Source organism: Pseudopipra pipra, chromosome 10 (genome assembly GCF_036250125.1).
Source record: "Pseudopipra pipra isolate bDixPip1 chromosome 10, bDixPip1.hap1, whole genome shotgun sequence".
Taxonomy (NCBI): domain Eukaryota; kingdom Metazoa; phylum Chordata; class Aves; order Passeriformes; family Pipridae; genus Pseudopipra; species Pseudopipra pipra.
Window position 1 is genome coordinate 22,359,458 of NC_087558.1, and position 16,643 is coordinate 22,376,100.

General features: G+C 50.9%; 2 protein-coding genes across 4 annotated transcripts in view; one reads left to right on the top strand and one right to left on the bottom strand.

Annotated features, from left to right (window-relative positions):
• Positions 1–1,458: 1,458 nt before the first annotated feature.
• Positions 1,459–10,501, bottom strand: DBR1 (debranching RNA lariats 1). The gene is made up of 8 exons (XM_064666684.1): positions 10,267–10,501; positions 10,072–10,196; positions 9,728–9,808; positions 8,055–8,140; positions 6,604–6,828; positions 5,679–5,759; positions 4,378–4,523; positions 1,459–3,865 (listed from the first exon to the last, which is right to left on the bottom strand). Exons 1-8 carry the CDS (start codon positions 10,461–10,463, stop codon positions 3,187–3,189), a joined length of 1,620 nt encoding a protein of 539 aa, XP_064522754.1. The 5' UTR covers positions 10,464–10,501; the 3' UTR covers positions 1,459–3,186.
• A 2,703-nt stretch (positions 10,502–13,204) lies between these two features.
• PPP2R3A (protein phosphatase 2 regulatory subunit B''alpha) overlaps positions 13,205–16,643 on the top strand; it is a 55,014-nt gene continuing 51,575 nt past the window's right edge. For 2 of the 3 annotated variants that reach the window (XR_010433187.1, XM_064666689.1), the window contains exon 1: positions 15,045–15,166. The gene's annotated coding sequence lies outside the window, so the exon portion shown is untranslated. Of the gene's footprint in view, positions 13,457–15,044; positions 15,167–16,643 lie in introns of those variants that run through there. The other variant, XM_064666690.1, reaches the window with a different exon arrangement.

Below are 16,643 nucleotides of genomic sequence, written 5' to 3' on the forward strand. Positions count from 1 at the left end.
AGCCCCGCGGAGCCGAACAGAGCCGAACAGAACCGAACCCGAGCCCCGCCGAGCCGAAAGGAGCCGAACAGAGCCGAACCCGAGCCCCGCGGAGCCGAAAGGAGCCGAGCGGGGCCTGAGCCCAAGTCGAGCCGAACCCGAGCGCAGTCCGAGCCCAACCCGCCCATTCCCATCCTCTGCCGCACATAAATGGTTTGGGTTCCCTTTTTTGTCATTGCTTTTGTCGCCCTCTTTGATTTGCTTGGTTTTGAGTTTGCTTTTCGCAGAAACACCCCCCGGACCCCACGGCTTCCCTCAGAGTGGCTGTACAGCTCCACAGGATGGACTGGGTTTGTATCGGCCCCTGTATTTCCCCACTTGAGGTATGGGGATATGGATTATATCAACCCCAAGTCAGAACTAAATGGGGGGCAGGACAGTAAAAACACAAAAAAAAACAGTAAAAACACCACAGCTCAGGTTCACGTGTCTCACCTTTTGCTCTTCCCAGGTACACAGAGTTTCTCCAGCTGTTAAGAGACTGCAGGGGATAACGGGAACTCAATAAACACACTTCAGGGTGCAGCCACAAGCTGACTTTATTAGCTTTAATTTAAAAAAATACTCCACTTGTGAAAAAAGGCTATTTCTTTTTGTTTTCCTCTGAGTAGATCAGTGTCATGCTCTGAAAATACCTGTGTGCTGGCCTGGAATGGAACAGGTGAACATTTTTCTCAAGCACTAATAACAGCACATACAGTTTTGAATTAAGTGCAAAAGTCATACACCGAAAAATCTGCAGTACAAGGGTCTGACAGAGAAACACTTTACAGAGGTTTCTCGCCAAAATTTCAAAAGTCAAAACTTTTCAAAGAGACTCTAAAGCTTCTTTCTAAAGAGGAGTAGAGGCTCTGGGTCTTAAAAGCCAATTTCAAGTTGTCAGCCTTCCCTAGAGTTTTGCATACTTTTTGAAGTATTTGGCCTTTACTGGAACAGCTCAGAGCTTCAATGGAAATCTTCATGCAGCAGAAGAGCTTGCCAGCAGGGAAAATCCATAAGGGATGAGAGCAAGGTAGGGGAGGACACTGCAAACTGCAAAGAGGGTGTGGACAACTGGTAGCTCTAGAGATCAGAGATGATTCATACTCCAAAAAATGTATGGTAACTGTATTTACCAGCTCTGCTCAATGGATTTACCACTCTGCTCAATGGATGCTGAAATACTTAATAAAAAGATCATGAAAAGGTTCAAAAATCAGTACTGTACCTTGTACAAGTCTCCTGCTTTCTAAAGAGCCTAAACATATTTATCAGAAGGGGGGGATGTGGGACAAGACACAACAGAACAACTTTAAAAGCATAAGAAATCAGACTGAAAAGTCTATTCCATGTAGGACACACGTTCCACTCAGTGCAGAGAACCTGAGAGCTCCACACCACGCTCAGGGTCCTCGGGAGGCTTTGGAGTCCAGAACACAATTTATCCTTAAAATACTTTATTCCATTATAGTGTTCAGATCACAAGGCACGATTCAGATTTCAGCACTGCAGACCCAGGACCCTTAAGGAGACTCAACTACCTTCAGCACCTTATCTGACAGTTCAGAGCTACTTTACACACCCTGAGGGTCACCCCAAACACTTGCAGGTTCTTCTCACCCCTCAGTACAGCTCTTTGGGGCTGTTCTGACAGAGGAGCTGGTAACTGAACTGAGGGAGCTTTAATTTTGCCCTTTTCTAGCCCTTGAATACTTACACACCTTTAGTTTTCATAGTGAACTGCTGACAGGAGAGGAACCAAGGTGGATCCCAGACATGGAAGTGGCTTTAAAGACAGAAGTCTTGAGCTCAAAGTGTTTCCCTGCTACAGAACTCACACTCACCAATCCATTCCACTCACTGCTCCCTGTCCAGTTCCTTCTTCCTGTCAGGACACTTTCTCCTTCACACTCTCTGTGCCTTGGAGGGGGAAAAGCACAGGAGCTACTTCTGCTGCCAAGGGCAACACAGTTGTGGGGAAGTCTGGACTCCAAAAGCTCAGCCCAGAACACCAGAAGACACTGGCAGAAAGGAGTCTAATGACATCTGCTTGAAAACACTGTCACTGCCATGAACTGGGGAAGTTTTGTTATCCTCACAGCCTTTCAGGCCAAAGGAGTGTAATTTGATTGCTAACAATTCAGGGGAAAAAAAAGCAGTAAGAAATCTTCCAAGAGGGTCTCTATTCTCAGCTGAAGGTTATGAAGGTGCTTTGGAAGATTCCAAATCCAGCCCTAAGAGTTCAGCAAGTTACAGCTACTGAAAAGAAGTGACAGGTGAAAAGGGAGGCTGATGATCACAGTGGGTGTTACTGCCTCAGGCAACTTAAAAACATCCACCACTTGTATGAACAGCACAGCCTTAATTAGTAATCAGTAAGAGCCAGGACAGTGGTGATGCCCACATTTAGGGAGCTGTTCTTCCCAACTACTTGTGTTTTAAGACATTGTTCTCAAGTCTTAAGAAACAGAACACAAATGAGGTTCTAAGAACAGAGATGCACTTTGCCATGGTCCCCATAAAACTGTCATCCTCCAAATCAAGAGACTTGGTTTCCTACCAAAACTCTAATTAAAAGCAATTCAGGACAATACACAGTTTTGTTTACGACCATGAAGTTTTTCTATGGCATGACTATGACCAGAAAAAAAAAAATCTTCATTCTTCTATTGCTGTTTCGTTATCCTGGGAATTCTATTTCCAAATGTAATTCATAGAGCTATTTTGTGTGCTACTTTGTAGTAAAAGTTCAGTATAAAACAAGACAAAAGCAATAAAATCAAATCATTCAGTCTTGTAAGTCAGACATCCTCTCACTTGGGCCTGGGCTACATTCTAAGTTCTTGTTAGACAAGCACAGTGACTCTTGTAGAGCTGTACAGCTGAACATATGGAGCACACACCAATAACCAGGGACTGAAGCAAAACTGAGTGACAGATAGGCTTTAAATCCTTTGTCAAAGTACTTTGTTGGAAAAGTCTGCTTCTGACTTCCATGTTTAAACCAGATAAATCATCTTCCCTGTGAGAGGTACATCCAGCCCCTTGAGCTTAAGAAAGTAAACGAATAAGATCACGTTAACATTAAAAGCACGAGTAGTCCACCAGTTCTCCCCACCTTCCCACAGAAAGGCTGGCAGAGAACTCAGTTATCCATCACAGGAAGTGCTAATCTGTTTTGTCTTCCTCCTCTGCAGCATAGATGGCTTGATTCCTCCTCTTAATCTTTTTAACACCACTGTTCCCGTTCTCATCACCCCCCGTGCGCTTCAACGGTCTCTCAGTGGAGCTCTTCTCCTCCTCTTGCTTACTCCCAGCAGACTTCTCCAGATCCTCGTTGTTGGAGTCCATGGCATCATCGGAGGACACCGCCATGGAATCTGGCATGATCCGGATGTCGGAGAAGCTCGTGGAGAACTCGGGGGGGTGATCAGGGGAAGGATCTACGGAGCACGTACTCAAGTCTTCATCGCCACCTTCTTCATCCAGCATTATCTCATCTGGATTGATGGAGGAAAGGCCAGAGTTATCTGTGTTATATTCACTGGGCTCCTCTGCTGACCCAGTGCTGTCCATCTCCTCCTCCTCCTCCTCCTCTTCATATTCACCCCGTCCTGAGCCCTCTTCCTTCGCCTGCTGGATCCTGTCGTTGATGTCAGTGAGGCCAAACTGGGCGCAGAACTCGGTGGTCTGAGGATTGATGGTATGAACTGGCTGCATGTTTTTCTGGGGCTTGCTGGGATCATAACAAGCAGCTGTCAAGGTGAAGTTAGAGGGAATTGTGAGGTTGTGGTTCAGCTCTTCTAACACCTCTTTGATGGCTTCGTCGGTCGCGCTGTAATCCCACCTGAAAAAGTGCAGAGAGTTCAAACAAGTGGAGCTGGTCCAAAGGCACTGCCTGTTCCCACTGCAAAGGAGGGGTTATGAATCCAGCCCACAACAGACACCTCATTTCTCAGGTGATCTTTTCAGGGAAGTTTTCAGTTTCCTTTGGTCAGCACTGAGATTCCCCCCTCCCCACCAAGGATTTGTGCATTATGTCAGCCCACCCCCACGACCCAGCCTGATTTTCAGCCTCACAATCTGTCTGGCAGGATGATCAGCCACGGGGTATTCTCTGTCCCTCCAGTGCTGGTACCTGAGTTTGCAAAACAAAACTAACAGCCCAGGAAGAGCAGGAAGAAAGCTGCTTGCTCCAGAGTACAGCTCTTAGCATGCCCTTTGCTTCCCGAGGCATTCAGCAAGTCCTGCAGGCACAACAGGCTGCAGGACACAAACACAGCTCTGACAGAACTTTACCTCCAGTCCAGCAAAAAAAAAAAAAATGCCACTTTTCTCTCTGCTTTGCAGGCAACTTACTTGGCATGGAGGCCATTCTTTTCAGGCATGTTCCAGGAGCACTGAGTCACATTAACCAGGCTGTTGGTGGCCTTGAGCACTGCGATCCACTCGGCATCGTACTCCAGGGAGTCACCCGCGTTAGGATCGTGCTCCACATCTATTATCTGCTCACAAGGCACACAGCACAGACAATAACGACGAGAGAAATCACAGAGTTATTTCTCTTGACATCAGAAACTCATTAAAGTTTTGTTACTTTCACCCTGCAGAGTTTTAAGAAGGTTTAAAGTACACTGAGCTAGGGGTCTCAACCAAACAAGTCCTCTCAAGCCCCACCTACAGGTTTAGAGCAGAAGAGGCTAAAAAAGGACAATCAACAACAGTAAAAAAGGCATTTCTGAATTTTAGCTTACAGCAAACAGAAAGCAGAACACCCTCCCTCCCTCCTGCCAGCAACTGGGCAGTTATGCAATTTAGAATTGAATTTGTCTACTCTTAAATTCACATACACATCAAGAACTGATGGCAATAGTTATTCTGCTGCATGAACATGCAGCAATTAACAGGAATTGGTTTTAAACTCTTTCAGCCGCTGATGGATTGAAATTTGTCTTCAGTGACATTAACCCAAATCAAAGTGTTTGGTTTAGTCAAAGCACTAGTCAGACTCTGATTTTAAATGATCCATAAAGTAATTCCACCTTTTAAGGCAGTTTAGAACAAAAAAAAAATAACAAAAGATGCGTTTTAAACCAGAGTTACACGCAGGGGCATCACCACGCTGTTGGAGGTAGTACTAACCCAGATCAGTTTTGGTACAGGATTTTAAGTCTGGACTGGCACCCCAGTGACTCCTTGCACAGCCAAAGCCCATCCTCACGCTCACTCCTATCTTCAGAGGTAGCTCCTGGGGCAAATGGATCCCAGCACGTGCCCAAAGCACAGAGAACGAACCACCTTCCCTTTAAGCTGATCAACTAAAGCTACTTTCAGACTCATAAAACACTTGACTGCATTTGAAGAAGAGCTGTCAGGGGCTCCCTCTCACAGCAAGGAATTTTAGACTCATCCATATAAGTCAAGTTATTTTTCCAAGGTGAAAGGATATGGCAGGGATAAGCAAATGCTGCACCTGCACGGCAAGACCCGAGGTCTGCTTATTTCAGGACAAAATTATGCAAAGACCATTCCACATATCCCCCATTCCTACTTTCTTTAAAACTGATCAGCACTATTCTCCAGCTGATATCCAAGCACAGCAGTAGCAGCCCAGACAAGTGAAATACTGACTGTGAAAACCCAGTGCACATGTCCATCACCTGCAGGAAGTCTCTGTGTGGCAGGCATTTATCCAGAGCCAGAAACTTGGTTGCTTTTGGCAGCTCTTCTTTGGAGCTTGTCTAGGAAACAAATGGTGTTCACACAGTCATTAGCAGTTCTGTGAAATCTGACCATTCTAAACAAGTTGTATAGACAGGTTTACAGGCATAACTTCTGCAGGAAAAATATTTTCAGAAATAGAAACATAGCTTGGGTTTATAAGAAAGGGATGAAGGGATAAAGAGGAGGATAGATTTCCCTGGGAGTCACCCAGGAAGCTGGATGAAGGTGAGAGCAAAATAAAGCAAGAGCCACCTTTCGTCCCTAAGGCTGAGGACAGCCAGTCTTGGAGCAAAAAGGAAAACTGTAACCAAATTAAAACAGACTTCTTGAGCCTGCAAGATCTGGAGTTACATTTTTACACCCAAATAACTTGCAAACAGGAACAGGAGGTCCCACCACTTTCAGGAATAACTGTTTCAACTACAGAGGCTGGTTTTTGGCTTAATCCAGGCCACCAGGCAACCCCACCTGCCAAGCCTTACAGGTGCCCTGCCCCCCAGGTAACCACGCTCTTCAGTGGCTCCTCTATCACCTTATTTTGAAGTAGTCTCCTTCCCCAACAGAGCTGGAAAGAGAATGCTTTCCTGTAAGTTAAATTAACATACTTCAACAGCAGTAACATGAGCTATTCATGCTGTCCTTGAAGAAGATTGAGGGAGTTACACCCCGATCCCTGATTTATAACACCTCTTTAAGTTACATAAATTAGCAGTCTTAACACCACTTAATTTTTTTGTGGCTTAAGCCAAGTTTTAACAACAAAAACCATTAAGCAGTTGCTTTTCTGGACCTGATGACTTGCACTGGAATTCTAACCTGTGCCTGGGACACACACATTCTTCACTGCCTTTCCCCCTTTACCTCATGTTGCATGAAAGCTGCGAATTTAACGTGCAGATGTGCTGAGAACCAGTAGGTGGGTTTGAGGTGCTGCAGGAGCTCAGAGGCAGCAGGGTTCCCCAGAGTGTTGCTCTCCACTTCTTGGCGGAAGAAGGATTTCATTTTGAGCAGCTGTTTCTTGTTCCCATAGTGGTAAATGCTCCTGGGCCAGTCGTGGGACATGAATATATCCATGGGACGCTTCAGCTGTCAGCCAAACACACAGGGTACAAACAGCACATGTGATAAAGGAGTCAGGAATCCCACAGCACAAGGTGAACACATGTCACACGTTCCCCCTCAGACCAACACAGAGCCAGCTGGGACCAACAGCCTCCCTTCCAAAGCCAGGGAATACACTGCCCAGCCCCATCCTGCAGGTGGCCTCTGGAGCTGCAAAGGGACTCTAATGTCCATGGTTTGTTCTACACTTTCTTGGGATAGTCAGCTGTGTTTTGTACTGCCTGAGAAAAGAGATCACATCATCACCATAAGAGTCAGGCACTCAGGGGGAACTACAGCTGTAGAGCAAGTTCTCTGCCCACAATCCAAGGCATCTTCTTCCTCATGAAATTGTTAAAAGCTTTGTTTAAAAGGGATAATGGCTGAGCACAATATTCCTCCTCAAAGGAAGCATCCCTCAGATCTAATCAATGTCTTAGAGCATGTCTTGGCTTAACATTTCCCTCAGTTGTATCAGAACCCACCTCTAGATGAAACCTGAGTCCAAGCAACAAGAAACTTCGAGTGAAACGCATCAACCTCTTTGCAAGGAACCAAACCTTCACTCCGTGTTCAGCATCCCTGTATCTACTGAGCACTTCAGTGTGCAACTGCAACCTGGACAATCCTTCACAAGATGCTTATAAAGACATGTATTTACACCACAACCTCAGCCAAATAGAGTGGCCCTGTGACACAGCAGGGAGTAGGCAAGAGCTCAAAAATAAAGTGAAACTGTCCTTTGAATTTCTCACCCTGGAGTCAAAAATACTTCAACCATGGGGATTTGGGATCAGCTCGTTTAGCTGGTTCAATTTTGAACAGTTAACTTTGTACCAACCACCTTGGATGTTAGAGAAGGTAGCATCCACCTTCCTAAAGCTAAGGTAAAGCTGGAACAGAGGGGTATCACTGGAGTACCTTCCACTCTGAGTTTTATCCAATTAAAAAAAAAAAAAAAAAAAAAAAACATTCCTGTCTGTGTCTGATTCACACCAAATTTGCACTGCTACACAAAGCACTGGGGGAGATACTCAGCAGGAACAACAGTGGAACAACATCCAACATAAAATGGTCTGCCCAAAGTAGCTGAGAGCTGCTGGCAAGATTTGTTATCCAACTGCACACTTGGTCAGAGCAGCTGTAACTTCTCACTTCCAAATGAATGAGAACTATTTACCGCTGTTCAGAAAAACAGGAATTTCACTCACCTGTTTGAGCTTGAAGACTTCAATATTCCTCACATGGTAAGCACTTCTAATTGTTTGCTGGTTGTATGGGGGGCACTCAAAGTGGCCTGAAACAGTGAAAACAAGAGTAGTTGCCTGAAACAGCAGTTCCCTCCTACACTGCTGGCAAGGCAGCGTTTTGGGGTCACACAGACACCTAGAGCACCCCAAATACAAGGCTGGCAGTAATCAAAGCAGACACTGTATTTCCTTTACACACAGCGTACACCAACAGGCTGCCAATCTTTTATGTGTGAGGCAAATACGTTGTAAAAATGTGCCTACAATAATGGGCACTTCTTCCACTGTGTGTCTTATTTTCACAAATATAGAAAATAGAGTCATTGGGTGTGGAAACAAAACCCAGGAATTTGACTCCATTACTCAAAAGCCAGGACCTGTTGGAAACAAATAACTTCTGGCAGAAAGATTTATGAGGTTTTGCAGCTCTGAGGTGAGGTAACAGCCTCAGTACCCCCTCAATGACACTGCACAGCCATGTGCAATTCCACATGTGGAGAGCTGTCTGCTGCACAGCCACGACACTTCTGTATCATGTCATATCACAGCTACACATGCAAACGTGCTGGCACAGGAAAAGAACACTGGGGAGATGAGAAAATGCTGAAGTTGGGCATAGACACAGTGAGAGCACAGAGCAAGCCTCTGTGAATGGTCAGTGGTCGGAACATAAATTAGGATGTAACAACTCAGAAAGAGGCATAAACTAAAAGATCACAAAACACCACACGAGAACTGACTCCTGACTCAGGCCACTGAGGCTGTGATTTTCTATGTTTGTTCAAGAGTGCTGCCACCCACCACCAAACTACAGCTTAACAGGTTCAGCAGCAGCTCAAAGATCCGTGTCACAGCCCACAGGCACCACAAACTCCAGGAGCACAAACACGAACCCTGACAAAGGGATGAGTCTCCAAGTTTGCCTTGGGACAAGAAACCTGAAAGTCTAGCATAGCTCCTACACACTAAAGAATGCACAGAAAACTTTCTTACTAGTCATGGTTATTGTCTCACATGCAATATTTAGGCATACAAAGTGTATGCTTGATAACAACAAATTTAATTAGCATTGACAGGTATTAGATAGAATCAGATGTTCTAGAAAACTAGTTCAGTACTCTGCAGCTTGAAAGCCACCTGCAAAGCTTCTCTGAAGCCCCGTGTTACTGAAGGTAGTACTGTACAGTAATCACAATCACTCTTGCACGTGCTGAGATCAGAAAGAACACTGACACGGGGCATCATCTGTGACAAGATTTTTGCCACGCTTCCAAGGAAGAACTCTTGAATATACACACATATGTGTGTGTGTATAACCAGGAGGAACTGGATGTATGGACATTAAAACTCAGGACAGGACATTTATGTAGTGTCAAACTGGGAACACAAGGAAAACTAAAGACTCTTGCACTGCAGGCTAAAAGGACACTGCCATGGAACAACCAAGACTATTCCAACAACACTCCAAAGGTGCCCTTGCTTCCTGCTGTGGTCGCTGGGCAGCTACAGACTCATCACCAACTCCAAAAAAACCTGGGTATTGAGCCAGCAGAGGTTTCCAGCGCAAGAGCTAGAGCGGGGATGAGGACAGCCAGACCCACCCCCATGGCATTCCCTCCCCGCTGTCCCGGTACCTTTCCGGTAGTCGTGAGATTTGAAGATGCCCGAGATGCCGCCGATCCTCACGCCGCGGAACCGCACCACGCCCGCGTAACCTGCGGGACACGGGACGGCGGCCGCTCACACAGGGCAGGGGTGGGAGGGGACACGGCGGGGTCGGGACTGGAGGGACACGGCTGGAGGGGACACGGCGGGGTCGGGACTGGAGGGACACGGCGGGGTCGGGACTGGAGGGACACGGCGGGAGGGGACACGGCGGGAGGGGACACGGCGGGGTCGGGACTGGAGGGACACGGCGGGGCCGGGCCGGGGCTGGAAAGGGCCGGGTCCAGGCCGGGGCTGAGGGCAGGCCCCTTACCCAGGTAGTAGATGTTGGGGGCCACCCAGCCGCCGTAGGGCAGCTCCTGCAGGTGGTTGGAAGCCTCGTGGTTGCCGCCGATGAACACGGTGAGCACCGGCGCTTTCTTCTCTCCCGAGTAGTACCTGCGGAGACACGGCAGCTGCTGCACCGGCCGGCCCGCGGGGCCGAGGCCGGGCCGGGCCGGGCGCTCACCGGTAGAAGGTCTGCATGTGGCGGTACTTGGCCGGCACGGCCATGCAGCGCAGGTCCGCCTCGTTGCGCACCGCCTGGAAGTCCCCGCAGCACAGCAGCAGGTCGGGCCGCACGTTGTGCCGCCGCTGCAGCAGCTCCAGCGTCTCGTACATCTTGTCCAGGGCGCCGTGGCAGCACCCGGCCACCGCCACCTTCATCGCCAACGCCGCTCCGGGCACGCGCCGCGCGGCCCTTCCGCGTCACCGCCGCGCCTGCGCCGTGCGGGCACACGGGCCGGGGACACCGCGGGGGAGCCGCGGGGCGGGGACACGGAGGGGAGGGGGGACACCGGGGAACGGGGGGGACACCGTGGAACAAGGGGGACACAATGGAACGGGGGGGACACGGAGGGGAGGGGGGACACCGGGGAACGGGGGGACACGGCGGGGAGGGGGGACACCGGGGAACGGGGGGACACCATGGAAGGGGGGACACCGTGGAACGGGGGGGACACGGCGGGGCGGGGGGACACCGTGAGACGGGGGGAACACCGTGGAAGGGGGGACACCATGGAACGGGGGACACCATGGAAGGGGGGACACCATGGAACGGGGTGGACAAGGCGGGGCAGGGAGACACAATGGAACGGGGGGACACGGCGGAACGGGGGGAACACCGTGGAACGGGGGGACACAATGGAACGAGGGCAACACAATGGAACGGGGGGGACACCATGGAACGGGGGGACACCATGGAACGGGGTGGACAAGGCGGGGCAGGGAGACACAATGGAACGGGGGGACACGGCGGAACGGGGGGAACACCGTGGAACGGGGGGACACAATGGAACGAGGGCAACACAATGGAACGGGGGGGACACCATGGAACGGGGGGACACGGTGGGGCGGGGAGACACCATGGAACGGGGGGACACCATGGAATGGGGGGACAGCATGGAACGGGGGGGACACGGCAGGGCGGGGGGGGCACAATGGAACGGGGGGAACCACCGCCCCCGGGGAGACACAACGAAGGGTGGGGGCATAACGGAGCGGGGGAGACACCGCCCCCGGAGCCACTGCCCCCGGGGAGACCCAACGACGGCTCCCTGGGCCAGCCCCTTCATCACCGGGTGCCCCGGGCTCTAGGGGGCCTTGCCCGGTGACCTCTGCTGGTCCTTTCCAGCCTTATCCGTTCTGTGGCACTTTCTTCACAGAAAAAGGGTGATCAGGCACTGGAAGGGGCTGCCCAGGGAGGTGGTGGAGTCCCCATCCCTGGAGATGTCCAAGGAACAGCTGAACGTGGCACTCAGTGCTCTGGGCTGAGGGACAAGGGCACAGGGTGGACTTCGTTTCAGAGATCTTTTCCAACCTCAGTGATTTCTGTGACTGGCAGGTTGGACCTTCACCCTGGGCACGGTGATGAGCCCACGGTCCATAACCAGTTAAAAATGGCCCATCTCACACACACCGGGGGGTTGTACAGACCTCTGGTGCCCTTGGCAGTGGGCAGGAGCCCCTGCAGAGGTACAGGGGCTGCACAAGGGGAGCTGCCCAGCTCCCCTGGCCCTACAGCACCCACCAGGCTGTAGGGCAGGAAGCAGCAGGAGCTTCAGTCTCATCGGATGGCTCAAAGACCAGGAGCAGGGTGTCAGTGGAGCAGCAGCAGACCAGCACAGGCAGTGGCTGTGCCAGCTCCCACCTGGCATTTGTGTCCATAAAGGCCCAGTTGGTGTTTGCAAGGGATTCACCATCCCCGCAGTGCTTGGCCCTGCCAGCTCAGCATCAGGCAGGCGTGGCTTTGGCAGAGCCAAGCACTGGCTTCTTGGAATTTAGCAGCACCCAAGGACAGGAACAGCCAGTGACTTCACCAGGGCAAGGGCGTAGGAGGCAGGGTGAGCAATCAGGCATCTCCCCTTTTCCTCACAGACTGACAGGCTCCCTCTTTGGAGAGCGCTGATTTCTCCTTTTGCAGGGCAGTGGATTGGATCACAGGGTGGTATCTGTGTGTCATGTAATAAAACCTCTCCAGACTTTTTCCACTTCAAGATTCCACTCCAAGACTGGTTTGGGGGTTTTTTTTAAGTCTTTGAGGGATTGAACAAAATCGCAAGGATGTAGTTAAGCATTAACTTGCTACTGCCTCCCCTGTAATCATGGAACCAAGCAGACATTCCTGTTCCCCCACTGTAGCAAGTATTATATAATGGCCTCTCTTTTGATACTAAGAAAATATGAGTGTTGTCTCCTACATTTCATAATTTCACAATGTTGGGTTACTCTGTGTTCTTTGGGGCTCATCCAAGCTCAGCTCAAGTGAAGGGGAAAGTTCCTGTGCCTTTCAAACCCCACAAGTCTCCAAGGGAAAAGCATATACAGGAGCGTTCTGGGTGCTTTTGGCTCTTTCATAACCTTGCCAAGACCCACCTGGGCATAATGTGAGAACTCAGCCAGTCCAATGCATCTCCTGGGAAAGATTTCCAGCTCCATGGGGAAGAACAGCAGTCTCTCACATTTGCCATGTCTCAGACTTCCTGAAAGGAAGAGGTGAAAGACAGAAAAGGTCTGTGAGTCTCTGGAAGATAACACCTTACCCAGGATACAGCAGCTCAAGGGCCTTCCTGAGACTCCTGCCTACCCAAATTCATCCCCAGCCAGGCAAGGTAAACTGACACTGTAATTCCTGAGTTTGTTAGCTCAGGCTAATTTCTCATACTCCATGTGCTCCTTATCCCAAGTGAACTGGTCCACAATAAAGCCTATAAGGGTCTTTTATATTGTAGCATTTTTGTATTTGTACACTACTCGTGTTGCATCTCAACATCCTTAATTTAACTCAATGTTCACTGAGCAAAACCGCTCTGTCCTTTCCAGAGCACAAAGGGAATCAGCCATGCTACTATTTACAGGGTAAGTCAGAGCAAGTTAATGCTTAACTATGTTATTGTGATTTTGTTCAGCCCTTCAGGACTGTTTAAAAGCCCATGTGACTGAAGCACAGCTCTCTTCCACCACATGACTGACGTGTGTTTGGCTCTGCAGTCACAGTCCCCTGCCCTGATGTGCTCATGCTTGTGTCTCGTGCCTGGGTGTCCAGTCCTGCAGCAGAGCACCTGCACTTCTCCAAAGTGACCAAGTGCACATCCTGTCCTGCACGGCAGGGGAAGGAACTGGGAGGCCAAGAAGGGAGGAGTCCCACGAAACAGGCTCAGGTCAGTGCATTGCTTGGGTAGGAGGTATTTGCCCTTTTGGCTGTTGCCTGCCTACAACGACCAGTGAGTAATGGTTTTTTCCTGAGTCAACTGTGATAATTTAGTGCCACTGAAGTAGTTCAGTTTTCCTCTCCGGGGAAATGAGGAAGAATGAAAGGCATTCTAAGGGGCTGTGGATGACAGGGTTGTTTCCCTCATCCTCTGAGAATGGAACGAGAGGAGTTTTTTGAAGAGTTTTCTATCAGGTGTTTTCTGGTGTTTTTAGAATATACTAAAAGATTTCTAGCACATTTAGACGATCCTAAAATGAAGAGGTGTAGCAAAAGGGAGGCATCTGTATTTGACTTTTGGGGACGGACAGCGTGAGACAAGGGAGGTACAAGGAGAAGTGCTGGGAGACAGTGTTTGTGAAAGAGAGGGAGATATAATGTAAGTGCAAGTGTTCCAGCTGAGATTTTGAGATGCCCCATGAGGGCATATGGGGTGGCAGATCAGTGTGTGTGTGACCGAAGGGAGAGGCTGCTGCAGCTGGATAAGTTGGGAGCTGTCTTAGGAAAAGGCTCCACAAGGTTGGCCTGATATCACAGGGCTCACCTGCAGCAGTGTTCAGGTATCTCTGGGCGCCTCCTCCACAGATGGTGTCTGACAATTGCAACACGATCCAATCTGCAGTGCAGGAACACACGCTGCCAACACAGGGCCTGCTTTGGGCTGAGGCGCTGGCGCTGCAGCTGCCTCCCCCTTCCAGCTGCACCAACAGAGCTCTTCTCCCTCTTATTTGTACCTTTATCCTAAGGAAAAAGGAAGCTGCTTTGCCAGAGGGTACCACTGATGGCCCATGAGGGCTAGAAACCAGCTGGAGCAAAAGAGATGAAGCACCCCTCAGTAAACTTGCACCAGTCCTGCGTTCAGCTCTGGGCCCCTCACTTCAAAAAGGATGCTGAGGGGCTGGAGCCTGTCCAGTGAAGGGCAGCAAGGCTTGTGGAAGGGAAAACAAGTCTTATGAGGAGCAGCCGAGGGAGCTGGGGCTGTTCAGTCTGGAGAAGAGGAGGCTCAGGGGTGACCTCAGCTCCCTGACAGCACGGTGTGCTGAGGTGGGGGTCCCTCCCTTCTGCCGTGCCTGCAGGGAGAGGGACCCAGGAAATGGCCTCAAACTAAGACAGGGGGGATTCAGGTAAAGTATCAGAAAAAAATTTTCCCTGTTAGGATGGTCAGGCATTGGAGTGGGCTGCCCAGGGAGGCGGTGGAGTCACAATCCCTGCGGGTGTTAAAGAGGCGTCTGGATCTGGGCGATGTGGTTTGGTGATTTAGGGGTTACGGTGGCAGTGCTGGGTTGATGGTTGGACTGGATGATCATGAAGGTCTCTTCCAACCTTGACGATTCTACGATTCTATAATCGTTGGTGGATTTCATGAGGGGAAAATAAAAACCACAGTCCGCGGTGGCTGGCGAACCGCAGGCCGGGGCTGAGGCGGGGGACCGGCGGTGAGGGAGAGAGGGAGCCGGGGGCTCGCTGAGGCGGGACCCCCCTCCTCCTCCTCCTTCTCCTTCTCCCCAGCCCCTGCTCCTCCTCCTCCCGCTCCCGCTCCGCGGCTCTGGGCGGGCCCGGCCGTGCGGAAGGGGCGGCCGGAGCGGGCGGCGGAGCGCGCCCAGCGGCGGGAGCGGCGGCTCGGCTCGGCATGGGACGGGACGGGGCGCTGCCGCCGCGGGTACCGGAGGGCCTGGGGCGGGGGCTCAGGGTCCCGGGGGCTCGGGGAGGAGGAGCGGGGGTCGGGGCGGAGGGGCGGCCGTGGGTCGGGGTCCCCTCAGGGCCCGCGCGGGGGGCCCCGGGGCGGTGTCGGTCGGTGAGGAGCCGGCGCGGGAGTGGCGCTGCCGAGTCCGGGAGCGGCTCTCGGGGTGTCCCGGGAGGGTCCGTCGGGGTGTCCCCGGAGGATCCGTCGCGGTGTCCCTGAGGGTTTGTCGGGGTGTCCCGGGAGGGTCCGTCGCCGTGTCCAGGGAGGGTCCATCGGGGTGTCCCTGGGGGATTGTCGGGGTGTCCCGGGGGGCTGCGGGCGCGGCGGTGCCGGGACCCGCGTGAGGCGGTGCCGCTCGCCCCGCAGACCCCGGCGCTCCGCCGGGTGGAGAGGCCGGGGCTGGGAACGGTCCCGGGAGAGTTTTCCCCAAGGGCTGAGGCGCAGCGGCTTTGGAGCACAGCGTGTTCCCAGCCCGGCGTGTCCCGCGGTGCCGGTGGCTGTGTCGCCGGAGGTAACGCCGCTGAAGGATCACCCCTCCTCAGGCTGTGCTGGTTTTGTGACCGCTCCTGCGAGCTGGACCTGCGATTGTCCTCAGTGCAGTTGTGAAAGACTATGTGGTCGCGAAAGTAGGATTTAATTTTTTCCCCCGAAGTATTTCTTCGTGAGCAGGAAAGGGAACAGCTTTGGCTGCAAGACTCCTTGTTTCACGGGCAGATGAATTCAAGATTAATTTGAGCATAACCTTGTAAAACTGAGATTGAGTAACAAATGCAATGATTTATGAAGGAGGTGTTCCTGCTGGAGTAGTTCTCTCTGCAGGTCATCAGACTCCACTGGTCTCGAGTAACGTAAATATTTTTAAGCTTCAGACTAATTATATTACCTCTATTTTTCATGCTGAAGAAGGAAACCCTGGGAGATGTGCTGTTTTGTGCTCCCATCTTCCCAGTAAATGCGGGCTAGGGAAGGATCCAAGAGGCAGGTAGTCCCCAGGCTGTTTGCTATTGAAGTGCTGCCTGCAAGGCTGGGTACATTTTCCTTGGTGGTGGTCTCATGCCTTTAGGCCACATGATGTGATGCCTGCTTCGGGAGATAAATCTTCAAAGCACCTACTGAAAATAGCCACCTCTTCTCTTGATTATTCCTTCTGAATCTCCCAAACTTGGTAGATCTGCTCTCACAGGTTGTGTGTGGAGAAGCTATTTTCCTAAGAACTTTGAGGAGATGGTCAGTACTGTTAGGCTTCTTTTAGTTCTGCAAAATTATGTATTTAATGTCTGCTGCATACTGAGAAGCTGAAGCAAGAGACAGTGGTGGGCTGCTTGGTTTTTTCCCTGCTGTTTGTGTATCTTGAAATGGTAACACTGTGTATCAGTTGCAACTGATTTATATTTGCCTTAATATAAAATGAAAGAGAAAAGTCGAAGTTCCCTGCTGGCACAAGGCCAGTTTC